The sequence below is a fragment of the Equus caballus genome, chromosome 6, assembly GCF_041296265.1.
Source record: "Equus caballus isolate H_3958 breed thoroughbred chromosome 6, TB-T2T, whole genome shotgun sequence".
NCBI lineage: Eukaryota > Metazoa > Chordata > Mammalia > Perissodactyla > Equidae > Equus > Equus caballus.
This window is the reverse complement of record NC_091689.1, coordinates 26,729,941-26,747,111: the sequence shown is the minus strand read 5'-3', so window position 1 is coordinate 26,747,111 and position 17,171 is coordinate 26,729,941. Positions and strand designations below refer to the sequence as shown.

The window sequence follows — 17,171 nt, the reverse complement described above, 5'->3', positions numbered from 1 at the left end:
TGCTCTCTCATGTCTCCTGTCATGGGGAAACACTCCAGTGGAGGTTAAGTAGTGGTGTGGGCAGTGCACAGCCTTACTGAGCACTTTCCCATTAAGTACAGTTTTGAGGCTGAGGTGGTATAATTTGTCATGTTAAAAATGTGTATCCATTGATTGTTCTCTTACAGATTTTTATCATGCATGGATTTAAATTTTGTGGAGGTGATCTTTGATTTTTCTCCTTAGATTTAGTAATAGGATGAATTATATAAGTGGATTTCCTAATAATGAACCATTTTTGGAATAAACCTCTTTTGGTCATAATGTCAAAACTGGCCTTACTTTCTGTGCTAGTTGGGAGGTGAGGACCTTTTTTATTGCCTCTGTGATACAATGTTCCATTTCTATTGTGAATATTGAATAGTCTGCTATAACGTATCCTTTTAGAGAAGAGGAGAAGCTAGCTGATCTGTGACTTTCTCCTGCACCAGTGTTGGGAACCTTAGCACTTTCCCTTTTGTGAAGTCCTCTTAGTTGATGACTGTTTTCTGTACAGAGTTGGGAAGATTCAAAGCTTCTGTCTTCCTCCCAGGTTTCTCTGTGGCCCCAGGAAGTTCTTAATTTCTGACAGTTTGACTCATCAGATGAAGGGTGGTTCTATTTTCTTTTCTCAGATGAGTTGTCTACTTTAACTGGTTGTAAAGGAGATAGGAAGAAGAATTTATTACTAGATAGAGGCCTTACATCTGAAAAAAAATAGCCTGGTACTCTCGAAACAAAAATTAGTCTGGTTAGTCAATATGTACCTGCTTTCCTACCATGTCCTAGCTTGATATTGGGAATCACTGAAGTGGAAGAAAAGACAGGTGTCATTCTTGAACATTCCTGTTCTCTTGATGGCTTATAACTGGGATCAGAAGACATTGAACAAATAATTACCCCTAAGTAGTTATGACAGCTGAAGGTGTGATGTGGGGCCATGGCAATATATCACACTTGAACTTACCCCCAGCCTGGGGTTCAGGGCAACCTTCCACAAGAACGTGATGTTTAACCTGAGACAGTCTAGAGGGTGGATTGGGGTTGGCTAGATGAGAATGACATTTCAGCTAAAGAGAATGTTGTGGAAGATATCCTTTTTCAGAACCTACCACTATTTTTGTTTTCTTTGGTTCTTTTGTTGTAGGCCTCAGCAACTGTTGCCATTCCCAAAGAACACCATCGCTTCGTTATTGGCAAAAATGGAGAGAAACTGCAAGACTTGGAGTTAAAAACTGCAACCAAAATCCAGATCCCCCGCCCAGATGACGCCAGCAATCAGATCAGGATCACCGGCACCAAAGAGGGCATCGAGAAAGCTCGCCATGAAGTCTTGCTCATCTCTGCTGAGCAGGTGAGGCCACCTGCGGGCCTGGTGTGGGTGTGTTGACCTCAGCCCGACCTCTGACAGGGACGCCCTGTCTCTCCTCAGGTTCTGCGAAGACTGTGCGCTCATGGTTCCGTCCTTTCCTTTCCAGGACAAACGTGCTGTAGAAAGGCTAGAAGTGGAGAAGGCTTTCCACCCCTTCATCGCTGGGCCTTATAATCGGCTCGTTGGCGAGATCATGCAGGAGACGGGGACACGCATCAACATACCCCCACCCAGCGTCAACCGGACAGAAATCGTCTTCACTGGGGAGAAGGAGCAGTTGGCTCAGGCTGTGGCTCGAATCAAGAAGATCTACGAGGAAAAGGTAGCAGTTGGGAGGAGGAGAATCCACATGGGCAGGAATAGAGAATAGGAATTGTCATCTGGAGATTTGGCTCAGGCTCAGCCCTGTCCCTTATCCTTTTACGCCTGGACAACTGCAGTTTCCATGGTTAGAAAGTGGCACCCAGGCCCCTCCTGTGGCTGTTGGGCCGTGAAAGAGTGGGCAGAGCTCTGTGCTGGATGGCTGTCCCCACTGTCCCTGCCCAAGCTCCCCCCGCCCTGGACTGGGGCTGCCGTGGGGCTGGACACACTGCTCAGGGCTGATCACGTCTTTGAGTAAGTTCATAGCCCAAGTTGGTGGACTTGGAGGTCTGAAATTTGGGGAGAGGACTTGTATTTTCAGTTCTTCCAAGTTGCAGTTATCAGTCTGGGCTTGACTTAAATTCTTGGATAATTCTTTTGAGGAGAAAACTCAGTCCTTGATTTAATGGAGTTTTGGGGAAGTGGCCGGTCATCATCTTCACTTGTTGGGGCTCAACAGCTGTAGTCTGAGGCCCTGTGGCTTGCTCCCCGCCTGTGGTGGCAATGTTCCATCCCCATCTGCCAACCCACCCCGCTCCCTTCCCTCTGACTCCCTTACGGTGCTCTCACTTAGAAAAAGAAGACCACGACCATCGCGGTGGAGGTGAAGAAATCCCAGCACAAGTATGTCATCGGGCCCAAGGGCAATTCCTTGCAGGAGATCCTGGAAAGAACTGGAGTTTCTGTGGAGATACCCCCCTCGGACAGCATCTCCGAGACTGTGATACTGCGAGGCGAGCCTGAAAAGCTAGGACAGGCGTTGACTGAAGTCTATGCCAAGGTAACTGCCTCCCAGAGTGGATTCCAACTCCTCCTTATGGGGACAGACTCGTGACTAGCATTTCCTGGGACTGGATACACGGACTGTGTCAGGTTGGGGAGTGCTCACCTCCCTCTGAACCCTAGAGAGGAACCTGCTTTTGGGGTTCACATCACCTGGACTCTGCAAACCCACGACCTTGTTTCCTGGTTTTCCTAGGCCAACAGTTTTACGGTCTCCTCCGTCTCTGCTCCTTCTTGGCTTCACCGTTTCATCATTGGCAAGAAAGGGCAGAATCTGGCCAAAATCACTCAGCAGATGCCAAAGGTATGGAAGCATCGTTGATCTCTTCCGCCAAGTTGGTCTTGTTTTCTCTTGTCCCATCTCTCACATTGGTTTTGTTGTCACTGTTCATCCTGTGGGTGCCTTTGAAGACTGGCACGGTTTTCAAAAATCAGCTGTCATGAGTGACAATCAGCTTCCGTGGTTAGCTACAGAGGAGTGGCGTAAGGTCTTTTAAATATCTGTGTCATATTTTTGGTCTGTTTAACCCAAGAGATTGTGTATTGCTAGGTTTAATGAATATCCTAGAAACATCTCATTTAGTTGTTACAGTGTGAGAGCTTTACAATAGTTTACATCTGTAAATTTTGAAGATCAAAACTGCATACAGCTTGTGTGAAATGTGGAGTTAATGGGCTGAAGTCTTTTTGGCTTTCCAAAGGAGATAGTAGCTCCCAGGAAACCTGAACAGGGTGGAAATACCAGCGAACTCAACGATCGTATTTTACTTCTGTCAAGACTTAATTGCCAGTTTACTTTTTTTTTTTTCAATTTTTTTGAGTTAATGATAGGTTACAATCTTGTGAAATTTCAGTTGTACATTATTGTTTGTCAGTCGTGTTGTAGGTGTACCCCTTCACCCTTTGTGCCCACCCGCCACCCCATCTTTCCCCTGGTAGCCACCAATCTGTTCTCTTTGTCTACATTTTTAAATTCCTCATATGAGTGGGGTCATACAGAGATTGTCCTTCTCTACCTTTAATTGCCAGTTTACTTTTTAGTCATTTTACTTGTTCTAGGTTCCAAGTCGTGGCTCACACAGATTTGATTGCTTTGTGGGGCCTGTCTCCCTTGTTGCCCTTCTCACGCATTACCTCCCTGCTTGGTGTGTTGTAAACCAGTGGTGGGGGCTTGGGGACGTGGCCTTGTCTGTGGACCACCTTCCATTGGCTATACCTGGGTTAGCATTTCTTCCTGTTCTTTATGCAAGACAGAGGAATAGGCATTGTGAAAGTGAAAATTGTAGAAGAAAACATGAACAGTAGGTCTTGATGTGCTTTAAGTTAGTGGTTTTGGTGTCAAGCACAGTGTGAAGGAGTTGGCAGTTCCCATTTTTGGCAAAGAAAAGATTATTAGACCACAGTATTTGTACCAGCATAGTGGTCATCCTCATCCCTCCTTTTTAACTTTTTGTGCTGTATGTGGACATATATTTATATGAAGCAGTTTAGGGTCAGCTGTTGCCCCAGAAAAGCACCCCCAGGTTCTTGAAGGTGACTGCTGCCATGCCATCTTGACCGCTGTCCTGGTCCTTATTTTGATGTGGTAGGTTCACATTGAGTTCACAGAGGGTGAAGATAGGATCACCCTGGAAGGCCCCACAGAGGACGTGAATGTGGCCCAGGAGCAGATCGAAGCCATGGTCAAAGACTTGGTAAGGTGCCCCCGAGAGCGTTCTGAGTGCTGGTGAGGTGGGGACGGGGCTGTGATCTTACTGTCAGTCAGACCTCACGTGGGTGGGCATGGAGACATGGAAGAGTGGCCCAGTCGATGAGTAATGGCTTCTGAGACAATTAGAAGCTGGCCAGAGTCCAGGAGAGTTGTGGGTAGAAGAAACCTTGTTTAGAAGAAGGGTCTTTCAAGGGTCTTGCAGGAGGATGACCTTGCAGCAGCTCCTGACAATTGAGTGGTAAGAAAAGGCCCCAGCTGCTGCCATCTGGACTTTGATTCTTGCTGCTTGTCTGAAGATCTGGGAACATCTCGGACTCAGGTGTTTGTCTCTGTGGATCCGCTCTGTGCTTCTCCTGCAGATTAACCGGATGGACTACGTGGAGATCAACATCGACCACAAGTTCCACAGACACCTTATTGGGAAGAGCGGAGCCAACAGTGAGTGAAGCTGACAGTGTGGGGGCGAGCCAGGTGCTGCACGTGGTGGCTGGGGAAATAAGTCGTGAGCTTTCTGACTGGGTGTCCTCGTCTTCTCCTTGGTCCCTTGGTTGGACTGGAGCTGTTGGCCTGGAGGTTAACATGATCAACCTGCTCAGGTTCCGTGGGTAACCCACAGGGGCTGAGGTGAAGGCACGTTCTGGGATTCGGTCCTTCGAATTTCAGCCAGGCATGCTGGGGTGAAGTCCACCAGTTTTTGTAGTTGTCACAAATTCAGTACTGAACACGCCTCTAATCTGGAGCTCACCGAGGAGTAAGAGATTTTTAGACTCATACCCAAGTCAAACAGCACAGGGAGGGCTTCTGTTGGGCAAGCAGTAACGTGTCACCACAGATTCAAGTTGGATGCCTGTGCCAGGTTGGTTGCACTAGTGTGTGGGATGACATTGGAAACACGTTAAGTAAATGCTCAGCTCGAATCTGCGGATGTTTCTTTAAAATTTGCTCCTTTGCTTAGTTTAACCTCAACGCCATCTCACACATCCCAGCGCTTACCCCTTCCGAAAACAGCTCTGTCCCCTGTGCGTTACCTTCAGTGGACGGGGAGAGGGTCACACATACCTCGTTCCTGGGTCCTTCCTGAGATTACAGGGACCCCCACCTGTGTAGCTATGTTGCCTCTGTGAGTGTGCCCTCTTTGGTTTTTACCCTGTGTAGACCATTTTTTGTTCAAAGTAAACACAAGCTTGTTCCCTCTGCTTTATTTGCTGTGAATCTTGTGTTCTGGGGCCATTTTAAATGACAGGGGTGAGAAACTACACGCACAGAGCGACTCCAGTCAGTGCTCACTCGCACACACTGCTTAAACCATGCACACACCATAAACTTACTTTTGTTTTTTTAATTCCTTTGTTTTTGTTTTGGTTAACTGTAGTGTTTTCTGAAACCGTAAGGAAGTGCAGTTCTGACATTGGTTTCTGGTTTCTACTCCCTAAGGAGTGTGCAACCACTTAGCATGGTTCAAAGAATTGTATCTGTTCTGGTTTTTTCTGGTTCAGTTCCTAACCCTTGTTTTCTCTCATATTCTAAAATCTGCTGCCTGGCTTCTGTGTCCTTGGCTTTTGTCCTACATGGTTCCATCCTGGAAGAGCACCTCCCCATGTCAGTTCCCAAGAGCATTGGCGCATGGCCCCTCTGTGGGTGCTGAGTACCCTCCTGGGTGACCCTGTAAGGAGCTTGGCTCCCCTTTGCTCCACAGCGGGCAAAGTGCCGACCTCGTTTTGTGGCATGAGACTTCTGCAGGGTGTGGGGGCCTCAATCCTGACTGTAGGCACTGGGCCCTTGCAGAGCAGGTGACAGGAAGAGGGTGGCAGCTCTGCGCATTTTGGGAAGGCACTGAAGTGCTTGCTTTGGGTCTGAGCCCGCGAGGGAGTCTCTTCAGGCAGCTACATGGCCTCGGTGGGGCTCTGAGTGGTCAAGGGGGCACTTTTATCTTCAGTTAGCATGAGGGCTTCTGATTTTTAATAGGTTTTTATTTTTATTTATTTATTTTTTGACTTAAGAACAGTAGTTCCCTAACTTGTCTCCACGTTAGAAACATCTGGGATCTTTTAATATTCAAAAGCCCCAGCCACACCCCAAACCAGCTAAATCTCAGACTCTGAGTCGTCCCAGCCGCTGGTCGTTTGAAGCCCTTGCGGCGGTGCTAGCATGTGGTAGATGCTGGTGAGGATCGTACCCACCTCGTTTTGGAAAATGGAAAGTCTTGCTTTGGAGGCCTGATCATCCTTTTTGCTTATAAGATGCTGATTAGGTTATTTGGGGCTTTTGCCCTGTCCTGCCAGTTGTTAGTCATTGGTGGAATGTGGTAGATTTAGAGTTGAAAATACATTTCTTTTTGTATTCTTAAGTAAACAGAATCAAAGACCAGTACAAGGTGTCTGTGCGCATCCCTCCTGACAGCGAGAAAAGCAACCTGATTCGCATCGAGGGGGACCCACAGGGGGTGCAACAGGCGAAGCGGGAGCTGCTGGAGCTCGCCTCTCGCATGGTAAGCCCTGTGGCTAGGGCCTGCTGCATGAGTGGGCCTGTGTCTGTTGGCCACCTCTGCTGAGTAGCACTGTTTGCATGTGCAATCCTGGAGAATGGGGATCTCCAGTCTCCCGTTGGGTTAAGGGGCATCTGACCTGCTGGGGCCAAGTTGCCTTGTCCTCCCTAGATCCCTGGGGCCACATGCTGTGCTAGGGAGGCACTGTGCTCTGCTGCGGGCTTCTCAACCTTGGCCAAACCCCAGAGTCCGTGATGCCTGAGTACCAATTCTAGGGACTGTGATGGACTTTCTGGATTCTTAAAGGCACCCAGATGATTCTAATTGCAGCCAAGGTTGAGAATCAGTGCTGTGTGGTTACCTGGAAACTCCTGGGGGTAGGGGTGGGGGTGGGAGGGGCACTGGGGAATGGGCCTTGTTCCCTACCCCCAGACTAAAGTACTGCACTGCCCTGGGCTAAGCGACAAGCACTCCTACGTTCTTGATTCTACGAGTCAAATGCAGATAACCACGCGGCAGTGATTCTCCACCCTGGCTGCATGTGAGAGTTGCCTTGGTGCCTTTGACAGTCCAGTCCAGAAGCATCAAGTACTGTGTGAGTGCTTGTACCTTAGCATAAACATGTGCCGAATGCCAGGAAAGCCCAGGGCGGGGCAGTGCTTTGTCCCTGTTGGGGTAGGGAACAAGCCCCAGGGTCTGTGTCATCCATCTACCCCAGGCATCCTGCTTCCGTCTCTTAACGCCTGCTCCAGGAGTCTCACGTCAGGGGACCACTTGTTACAGTGGTGATTGCATTTTCCTCAGCTGGACTCCAGGGTGTTGGTGCGGCTTCCCCTGCCCTCTGGCCATCGTGGGCCCATTCCTCAGCCAAGTGTGCTGGGTTCTTCCCTTCTTTAGCCACCTTGTCCTGACCATTATGCTCCCTTGCTCTGCAGTGTCTTGTGTCTACACTGGATTTCTGAATGCTCGTTTCTCTGTCAGCCTGACGTCAGTCTGATCCCGAATCTCCCAGAATTCTTTAAAGTGTTTAGTTGGCTGCTGGTGTTCTTCCCTGTGTTCCAGCTTGTTTTGTGTTTCTTCTGATGTTTTCCTGGGACCTCTGGAGGAGGTTGAGCCCTGCATGGGTTCGGTGCCCTGTGTTGAACCATTCTTTCTTCATCATCCGCACAGGAAAGTGGCCTGAGCCACACGTGTTCAGGAGGGGTCGCTCCCTGTGATGCTGAGCCTCACAGTCTCTAGTTCTTGTTAAAACAACCACTATATGAGTTGCTTTGGTGATTATGGCTATTGTGCTAGCACTTTTGGTCGAAGGGTCCTATGCCCAACTTTTTAACTATACTCGATTCGGGAAAATAACCTGCAGCTGGCGTAAGCTTCAGTGTGTGATTGTTAGAGACAGCAGGTATCCCGTAACGGGTGCTCTCCACTGGCCAATGACTCCCACGGGGTGCTGCAGGGGTGCTCCTGGGCACCCTCACCTGCTGCTCGGCAACAGAGCTGGGCCACGTCACCATCCCCAGGGCTCCCCAGTGCCCCCTGGTGTGATGGGGGAGTTGCTCACCTCACTTATGGTAAATGACTTTATCTGCTTCAATGTTATTTTTAGGAAAATGAGCGAACCAAGGATCTAATCATTGAGCAAAGATTTCATCGAACAATCATTGGGCAGAAGGGTGAACGGATCCGTGAAATTCGTGACAAATTCCCAGAGGTGAGTTTCCTGCAGGTGCTCTTTCTTTAGCCCTCTGGGGATGCTCTGTTTGGCACTTGAGGGTGTTCAGTATTTTGGAGTCCAGTCCTTAGTGGAGACCGAACTCAGTCTCCTGATGATTTGTTCTAGGTCATCATCAACTTTCCAGACCCAGCACAAAAAAGTGATATTGTCCAACTCCGAGGGCCGAAGAATGAGGTGGAAAAATGCACAAAATACATGCAGAAGATGGTGGCAGATCTGGTAGGGGAACATTTTTCATCCTTTGTTGTGTGACTGTTACGGGTGGTGTGGGGAGTGGCATGCTTCCCATCAGAACCCCTGTTTTGGGGAGCACGCTTGGGCACTGGGGCAGTCCGCCGTCTCAAGGACTTAGGACGAAGTAGTGATGCCGTCTCTCAACAGCTGACGTTGAGACTGGCAGGAGTGGTCACAGCCTCAGAGTTCTGTGGAGGTAAAGTGGGGAGAACCCCCTTTTCCTGTGCTGTGTTACCTTGTGTTCTTGAGGGGTCTTCAGATACCTAGGTAGAGAAACTGTCCCATCCCGTGGGGAGAGTCACACAAGTAGTGTAAAGAGTCATTTATTGACTTATTTTCCTCAAAAACTGAAACGGGAAGAGGCACTTTGGAAGGTGCTGAGGGCAGTTGATGGGAAGGCTATAGATGGCTCCGTGCTTCCCATGATTTCTCCTGAGGCTTGGACTTAGCCCCTGACCGCCTGCAAGAGGGCATGGGCAGAGCTTCCCAGCACTGAGCTTGCTGGCGCTGCCCTGGAGCGCTGGGGTTCCAGAGTTGTGGGTCTGTGTGTCACCTTATGTGTTCTGAGCTTACTCCTCAGCTTGGTGTCCTGGCCAGCTCTGGTCCTGGATGTCATTGAGGGCACCTGACCAGACTTGATTGCTTCTTTCTTGTGGAATGTGCATCTGACAGATGGCAGGTTCTGTGGCATGCCACTTTTTACAGAGGGGGCCTTTGCATCACCACTTGATTAGGACGTGCCAGCTTAGTTCGTGGCTGCATGTCAGCTCCCCTCCTTGGCTCAGACCTGAAGGTCAGAGAGTGGTGAGAAGTAGGATCTAAGGCTGTGTCTTCTGATAACAGAGTACTGTCGGTCCAAACTACCTCCAGTGTGGAAGGGACGCGTTCCTCTCCAGCATGACTGATTGTGCCATCTCTTTTGTTTTTAAGGTGGAAAATAGCTATTCAATTTCTGTTCCAATCTTCAAACAGTTTCACAAGAACATCATTGGGAAAGGAGGCGCAAACATTAAAAAGGTGACTGGCCAGCCCGTCCCCTGAATCTTGGCTCTTCTCACCCCAACCCCTGCACCATTCTGGTGTTAGATTTACTGGAGAGAGCCTTACTTTCCAGCCCTGGGCTCCAAGTGTCTCAGCTGGGAAGTCAGCTTCTCACAGTTCCCTCTCTCCTCATAGATTCGGGAAGAAAGCAACACAAAGATTGACCTTCCAGCAGAGAATAGCAATTCAGAAACCATTATCATCACAGGCAAGCGAGCCAACTGCGAGGCTGCCCGGAGCCGCATTCTGTCCATCCAGAAAGACCTGGTAATGGGTGTTGGATGATGACCTGCTCGCCAGGCTCCCTGTTGTCAGCTCTCGCACCAGCCCCCAAGGCTCTGCCTGGGGTTCAGGCGTGAGGGTCAGGGGGTCCAGCACCCGTCACGGAGGAGCTTTGTCCAGTGCTGGCCCGCTGCAGGCCTCCTGCCACTCGTTTCTGGTGATGCTTAGTGACTCAGCATTTGCTTCGGGTGCTGGGAAATCATGTCCTAAAGGTGTTAACAACATTTTTTTCAATTTTTTGAGAAAATAACATGCAAGAAACTGCATGGGTTTAAAGTGTGCAGTTTGCTAAGTTTTGACTTATGTATATGCATCCATGGAGCTGCCTCCCCAGTCAAGATAATGAACATATCCGTCACCCCCAGAATATCGTCTTCCCTCTTTTTAGTACCTCCCTATTCTGTCTATCCAACCCCTAATCTGCTTTTAGCCACAGTAGATTAGTTTGAGTTTCCTACATTATTGTATGAAAGAAATCCTAGCACCTCCTCTCTTGGGTCTAGCTACTTTCACTTTGCGTAATTGTTTTGAGATTCACCCATGTTGTCTCATCTATCAATGCTTTTTTATTGGTGAGTGATATTTCATTGTATGGAAAGATCATGTTCCTTTTTGCATTAGCTTTGTAGTTTGTGTCTTTCAAGGGGTTTTCTGTTTCACCTAAGTTGTCGAATTTGTTAGCATAAAGTTCTTCGTAGTATTTCTATATTATCCTTTTGCTATCTCTCTTGTTCCTCATAGATACAATTTGCATCACTATAGAATGATCTCTTTTTACCCCTGGTAGTGTTCTGTGCTCTGAAATCTACTTTTTCTCATATTACAGTTTTCTTTTGTTTTTAGGAAGCTCACTTTTTAAATTTAATCTGACAGTCTCTGCCTTTTATTTTATTTTTTGGTTCTGAGCTAACATCTGTTGCCAGTCTTCCTCTTTTTGCTTGAGGAAGATTGTCCCTGAGCTCGCATCTGTGCCAATCTTCCTCTGTTTTGTATGTGGGACGCCACCCCAACGTGGCTTGATGAATGGTGCATAGGTCCACGCCTGGGATCTGAACCCACGAACCCCGGGCCACCAAAGCAGAGCACATGAATTTAACCACTACACCACAAGGCCGGCCCCATCTGCCTTTTAAATAGAGATGTTTACATTTAATTACGTTATAGCTCAGTGGTGTTAAGCACGTTCGCGTTGTTGTGTAGCCATCACCACCATCCATCCCCAGACCTCCTTATCTTCCCCAGCAGAAACTGTCCCCATTCCACACCACACCCCCGGCCCCTCAGTAGATGACCTTGCCCAGCTGGGTTTCTGTCGGCCCTCTTGCTGTTTTTTCTGCACTTATCCCATCTACTTTGTTCTCTTTCTCTGCCTTCTTTTGGGTTGAATATGATTATGATTCCTTCTATCTCCTTTTTTCGTTTATTGGATGTAACTCTTTGTTTTCTTTTAGTGATTGCTTTAGGGTTTTTAGTATACGTCGTCAGCTGTCCTGGTCAACCTTCCAGTGACTTTGTACGACTGGAAGTGTTGCATCAGAAACTTAGGCCCTTCCATGCCATCCCCTGCCCGCCAGCCTTGGGCTTACAGCCATCCCTTCCACCTCCCGTGTTAGAACCCCACGGTTCATCATTAGCCTTTTTGCGTAAACCCCCAATTAGTTTTTTAAGGAGATGTAAGTAATAAAAGTTTTTATATATTTCCGCACATAAGTGTATCCTCTGTGTGCCTCTTCGTACCCTCACCCTCAACCACTGGAAACCCCTGATGGTTTTTACTGCTCCTATGGTTTTGCCCTTTCCAGACTGTCAACTAGTTGGAGTCGTATGGAGTACAGCCTTTTCACATGGGCTTCTTTCACTTGGTAATAAGTAATAAGATCGATCATATGATAAGATTATGTTTAGTTTTGTAAGAAACTGCCAGACTGTCTTCCAAAATGGCTGCTCCATTTCGCATTCCCACCAGCAATGGGGGGGAGTTCCCGTGGCTGCATCTCCAGTTTGGTGGGGTTCTTTTTTTCAGGACTGAAGACTTTGCTTCGGTGTCTTTCCACTTGCGTTGTTTTTGAGGAGACATCTGAAGTCATTTGTTACTTTGCTCCTCTCCGCAGACTTGTCTTTCTTCCTCTGGCTGTCTTGACAGTTGTATCACCAGCTTTGAGCAAGTTATGATGTGTCTTGGTGTATTTTTCGTCATGTTTCTTTGCTTGGTGTTCATTGAGCTTCTTGGGTGTGTGAGTTTAGAGTTGTCATCAAATTTGGAAAAGTTCGGGTCGTTAATATTTTTCTGTCCTCCTCTTTGTGTTAGGCAGCTCGAAGTTGTCCTACCCTTCGCTGATGCTCCGTTTGTTTGGGTGAAGAAGCGGAGTGGTATTTGCTCTCCATTAGCTTGTTTAGATTCATTAATTTTCTGCAATGTCTAATCTGCCTGTAATCCCATCTAGTATATTTTTCATTTCGGATATTGTTTTCACCTCTAGAAGTTCAGTTTGAATCTGTTGCTTTTATGCATGACACATTCAGCCTTTCCTTTGGCTTTTTGACTGTACACAGTAGAGTGAAAATACCTATTTTAGTGTCCTTGGCCTGCTGTTGCAACATCTCGGTCATTTTCTATTCTTTCTTCATTAAGGGTTGTTTTTTCCTATTTCTTTGCATGTCCAGTATTTTTTTATTGGATGCCAGACATTATGAAGTTTACTTTGGCAGATGCTGGATATTTTTGCATTCCTATAAATATCTTTGAGCTTCATTGAGTTACTTCAACGTAGTTCACTCCTTTTTGGACTTGGCTTTAAGGTTTGTCAGGTGGGATCCCAGCAGTGCTTCGTCTAGGGCCGATGGTCTCCTGCTACTGAGAGGGGACCCCTTCAGTACTGCACCAGGCATCCCACATGTGGCCAGCTGACTGTGAGCTGCAGTCCTGCTTCCTCTGGTGCTTGCGATGGTTCTGCTCCCTGGCCTAGGTGTTTCCCTGCACCTGTCAGCGTGTGAGTGGTCTCCAGTTCTCAGGGCTTCTCTCTCCATGCTGCACTCTCTTCCTGGGCTCTGCCTGCCAGCTCTAGGCACCTTGGTCCCCGACTGTCAGCTGTGTGTCTGATGCAGGGCCTCAGCCAGGGGGCAGTCATAGGGCTCACCTTGTTTTCTTCTTGTCTCCAGTGTCTTGAACACCATTGTTTCATGTGGAAGGTAAATCCAGTCACTGTTGTTTTGTTTGGACTGGAGGCAAAATCCTGGCTTAGGTGGATCCAGAGGCATCTTGGACCTGTCTCTGCTGCTAACAGAGAAGGACTGAGAAGCAAAGCACTGTTTTGTGGTGTGATGTCGTGGCTTTTCTTCTACTCTGTGTGTGCCACTGCCCCCCCCCCCCCAGCACATAGACATAGACTCATACTCAAGGACTCCAGGCCCCTCTTCGTCAGCCATGTGGGCCTACTATGTTAAACACCTCAACAGACTGTGGCTTAACTCTTTTCCTCAGAAAAAGAGTTTTGTGTGGCCTTTCTTGCCACACAAAAACATGGCTCCCAGTGGGCCAGCATGGTGACGCAGCGGTTAAGTTCGTGTGCTCCACTTCAGCAGCCCCAGGTTCACAATTTGGATCCCAGGTGCGGACCTCTGCACTGCTTAGCAAGCCACACTGTGGCAGGCGTCCCACATATAAAGTGGAGGAAGGTGGGCACAGATGTCAGCTCAGGGCCGTCTTCCTCAGCAAAAAGAGGAAGATTGGCGGCGGATATTACCTCAGGGCTAATCTTCCTCAAAAAAAAAAAAGAAAGAAAGAAAAACCGTGGCTCCCTTGTGCTGTGTGATTTCAGGCCAACATAGCCGAGGTGGAGGTTTCAATCCCTGCCAAGCTGCATAACTCTCTCATCGGCACGAAGGGCCGCCTGATCCGCTCCATCATGGAGGAGTGCGGTGGCGTCCACATTCACTTCCCTGTGGAAGGCTCAGGAAGTGACACAGTTGTCATCAGGGGTCCTTCCTCGGATGTGGAGAAGGCCAAGAAACAGCTGCTGCACCTGGCTGAGGAGAAGGTGAGCACCACGCCTGGCGGGGGTGGGGTCACTGTGTCTGTTCCTTGCTAAAAATGTCCTCTCTTTTCATGGTGGGTAACTCCAAATACCCTTTCTGTGTGGCAGGTCAGGAGAGAGCTTTATACACCTTTATGTCTCCAATTTCGCCATCGCCAAAAGGCCGTTACAGGTCGAATGCCATGTATACAATGTGGAATATTTGTTGCTATTTGGCTTTTATTTTTTACCTTTTTTAAAAGTGTGATTTATATAAAATAAAATCTACCCTTCTTAGTGTAGTTCTGAATTTTGACAGTCATTCATTCATGCGACCACCACAGCAGTAGAAAAGTTTTGACCGTCATCCCCCAGAATTCTCCATTGCATTTGCCTTTGCCCCTTCGTCAAAACCCGTCTGTGGGTGTGTGTCTGGGCTCTGTTTGTTCAGCAGCAGCCCGGGGTCAGGACGGCCAGGCCAGCTCTATGGGCCGTCTGGAGAGCCCTTCAGCTTTGCATCCTTGGCCTTTCCGTATGCATTTTGGAACCAGCGTGTCAATTTCTAGGGAGAAAATCCTGCTTGGATTTTGATTGGGTGGGATTATGTTGACTCTGAAGATCAAACTGGGGAGAATTGACATCTTAGCAGTTTTGAATCTTCCAATCCATGTTTCATCAATTTTTTAAGTCTTTGATTTTTTTTATTGGTGTTTTACAGTTCTTAGCATGTAGCTCTTGTGCAGATTTTCTTCAGTTCATATCTAACTTTTTTGGTTTTTATTGCTGTTACAAATGGTACTTCCAGTTATTGTAGCATGTGGAAATATATTTGATTTTTGATATTGGCCTTGTTTTATGCATCTGGTCTAAAAGCTCACTTGTTAGTTCCAGTAGCTGTTTTTGTGGATTCTTGTGAGCTTTGTATGTAAAGCACATCATCTGGGATAGACTTGCATTTCTCTCTTTCTGGTCCATGCACCTGTGTGTCGTGTCTCACTGCATTGCTTGGGCCTCCAGTACGATGTTGAATAGCAGTGGTGAGAGCGACAGCCTCGCCTTGACAGGACTCAGTCCTTCACTGCTGAGTGTGAGGTGAGCTGTAGGTCTCTCGCAGAGGCTCTTTATCAGGTTGAGGAAGTTCCTTTCTGTTCTGAGTTTCTGTCGAGTTTTTATCGGGAGTGGGTGTTAGATTTTGTCAGAGGCTTTTACTGCATTTATTGACATGATCACGTGGCTTTTCATTTTTTAGTATGTATGTTAATTTTTTTGTTTTTTTTTATTTTTCTTTATCTTTTTGCTGAGGAAGATTCGCCCTGAGCTAATATCTGCTGCCAGTCTTCCACTTTTTGTAAGTGGGTCACCAGCGCAGTATGGCCACTGACAGAGGAGTGGTGTAGGTCCACACCCAGGAACAGAGCCTGGGCTGCCGAAGCGGAGTGTGCCGGACTTAACCCTCGGCCACGGGCTGCCCCCCATCCCCCGTTTGGTTTTGATATTTTATTTTTTACCAAGTTGCTGGGTTGGGCTCCTAACCTGTTAGCTTTTTTATAATGCTGCTGTTTGCAAATGTCTGTGTCTGAAGAGCAGAAGATCCCCTTGGTGGTGTTTCATAAAACCAGCGCTTACAAGATAGCATTCTGTTGTCTGCTGTTCAGCGTGCTGGCAGCCCTTCTTTAGTTTTCCTTTGTGTTTCCTCATCCTGGTGGGCCAGGTTTCAGGACAGGAGGAAGGAGAGAGAGAGTGCGTTGTGTGTGTCTGAGTCAGCCTGGAAGAGTGTGTCCCCATGTGCTCTCCAGATGACTCTGCCTGAGGAGCTGGCATCAGCGAGGTCACCATGTCAGGGCCTTTGCTGGGCCCTGGTTTCTCAGTGTCAGACGAGGGCCTTGGGAGTCTCTGAGCTCGAGATGGGGTGTTGCTGGCTGTGCGTGGGCCCGTCTGTAGCGTTAGTGGAGGAAGGACTGGACCGGAAGCACTCTGCATGTAATGGGAGGTGTGGGACGGCCCACGCCTGGGAGAGGGGCCAGCAGTGCCGGGGGTCCCTGGGTGTGGGTGGGCTTCCTGCTGTGTGCACCCCACTCCCCCCGCCAGCGTTCCGCAGCCACACTTGACTACGTCCCCTTTGCAGAGGGAGGGTGGCCTGCAGGGGTTCAGTCAATGCTGGTAGGTGGCAGGACTAGAGCTCTGAGTGCTCTTAACCATCTCGGCTTCTGATCACAGTGGAGGGAAAAAAAGGATGTCTCTGGGTCTCCATCCGTTGGTTGTAGTGGGGCTTGGTTAGCTGCATTTGGGGAGATGCTGGTGACAAGGTGAGGAGAATTACGGCCCACACTGTTGTCCTCTAGGCCCTCTTACCTGCCTGCTCCAGGAGCCAGGCAGGTGGCATCAGGCCAGTGTATGTGGGGTTGCTTTCTACAGCAAACCAAGAGTTTCACCGTTGACATTCGCGCCAAGCCAGAATACCACAAGTTCCTCATTGGCAAAGGGGGCGGCAAAATTCGCAAGGTGCGTGACAACACAGGAGCCCGCATCATATTCCCAGCGGCCGAGGACAAGGATCAGGAGCTGATCACCATCATAGGGAAGGAAGACGCCGTCAGGGAGGCCCAGAAGGAGCTGGAGGCCCTGATCCAGAACCTGGTAAGGCCGCCTGCTCTGGCCCAGTGCAGCGTGGACCTGGCCCTCGGTTCTCCTCGGTGTGGGTGAGAGGTTGTTTACTTCCCTTCTCTCACTGCCGCAGGATAACGTGGTTGAAGACAGCATGCTGGTGGACCCCAAGCACCACCGTCATTTCGTCATCCGGAGAGGCCAGGTCTTGCGGGAGATTGCTGAAGAGTATGGTGGGGTGATGGTTAGCTTCCCACGCTCTGGCACTCAGAGTGACAAAGTCACCCTCAAGGGTGCCAAGGACTGCGTGGAGGCGGCCAAGAAGCGCATTCAGGAGATCATCGAGGACCTGGTAGGCGCCTGGGGGCTCAGCAGGCTTCTCAGCCGTACAGTCACCTGAGCAAAGGGGGTGGGTGGTGTTCCCTCCACATCCCGCAGGCAGGCCGGCCAGGCCGTGGCAGCCCCGTGAAGGACTCCCACCAGGTTAGAGAGGGGCTGTCTGGTTCTCAGTCTCCGTCTCAGCTGTTGGCCTC

The 17,171-nt window shown here is 48.8% G+C and overlaps 1 protein-coding gene across 3 annotated transcripts in view; it reads left to right on the top strand.

The window, feature by feature from the left end:
• HDLBP (high density lipoprotein binding protein) overlaps positions 1 to 17,171 on the top strand; it is a 75,714-nt gene that overhangs the window by 47,853 nt on the left and 10,690 nt on the right. For all 3 annotated transcript variants that reach the window (XM_023644070.2, XM_070270731.1, XM_023644071.2), the window contains 14 exons: positions 1,166 to 1,372; positions 1,497 to 1,712; positions 2,325 to 2,531; positions 2,730 to 2,837; positions 4,123 to 4,227; positions 4,604 to 4,682; positions 6,593 to 6,732; positions 8,336 to 8,440; positions 8,570 to 8,683; positions 9,629 to 9,715; positions 9,875 to 10,006; positions 13,840 to 14,058; positions 16,450 to 16,671; positions 16,772 to 16,990. In XM_023644070.2, the coding sequence (XP_023499838.1) occupies positions 1,166 to 1,372; positions 1,497 to 1,712; positions 2,325 to 2,531; positions 2,730 to 2,837; positions 4,123 to 4,227; positions 4,604 to 4,682; positions 6,593 to 6,732; positions 8,336 to 8,440; positions 8,570 to 8,683; positions 9,629 to 9,715; positions 9,875 to 10,006; positions 13,840 to 14,058; positions 16,450 to 16,671; positions 16,772 to 16,990 (2,160 nt within the window). The remainder of the gene's footprint in view (positions 1 to 1,165; positions 1,373 to 1,496; positions 1,713 to 2,324; positions 2,532 to 2,729; positions 2,838 to 4,122; positions 4,228 to 4,603; positions 4,683 to 6,592; positions 6,733 to 8,335; positions 8,441 to 8,569; positions 8,684 to 9,628; positions 9,716 to 9,874; positions 10,007 to 13,839; positions 14,059 to 16,449; positions 16,672 to 16,771; positions 16,991 to 17,171) is intronic.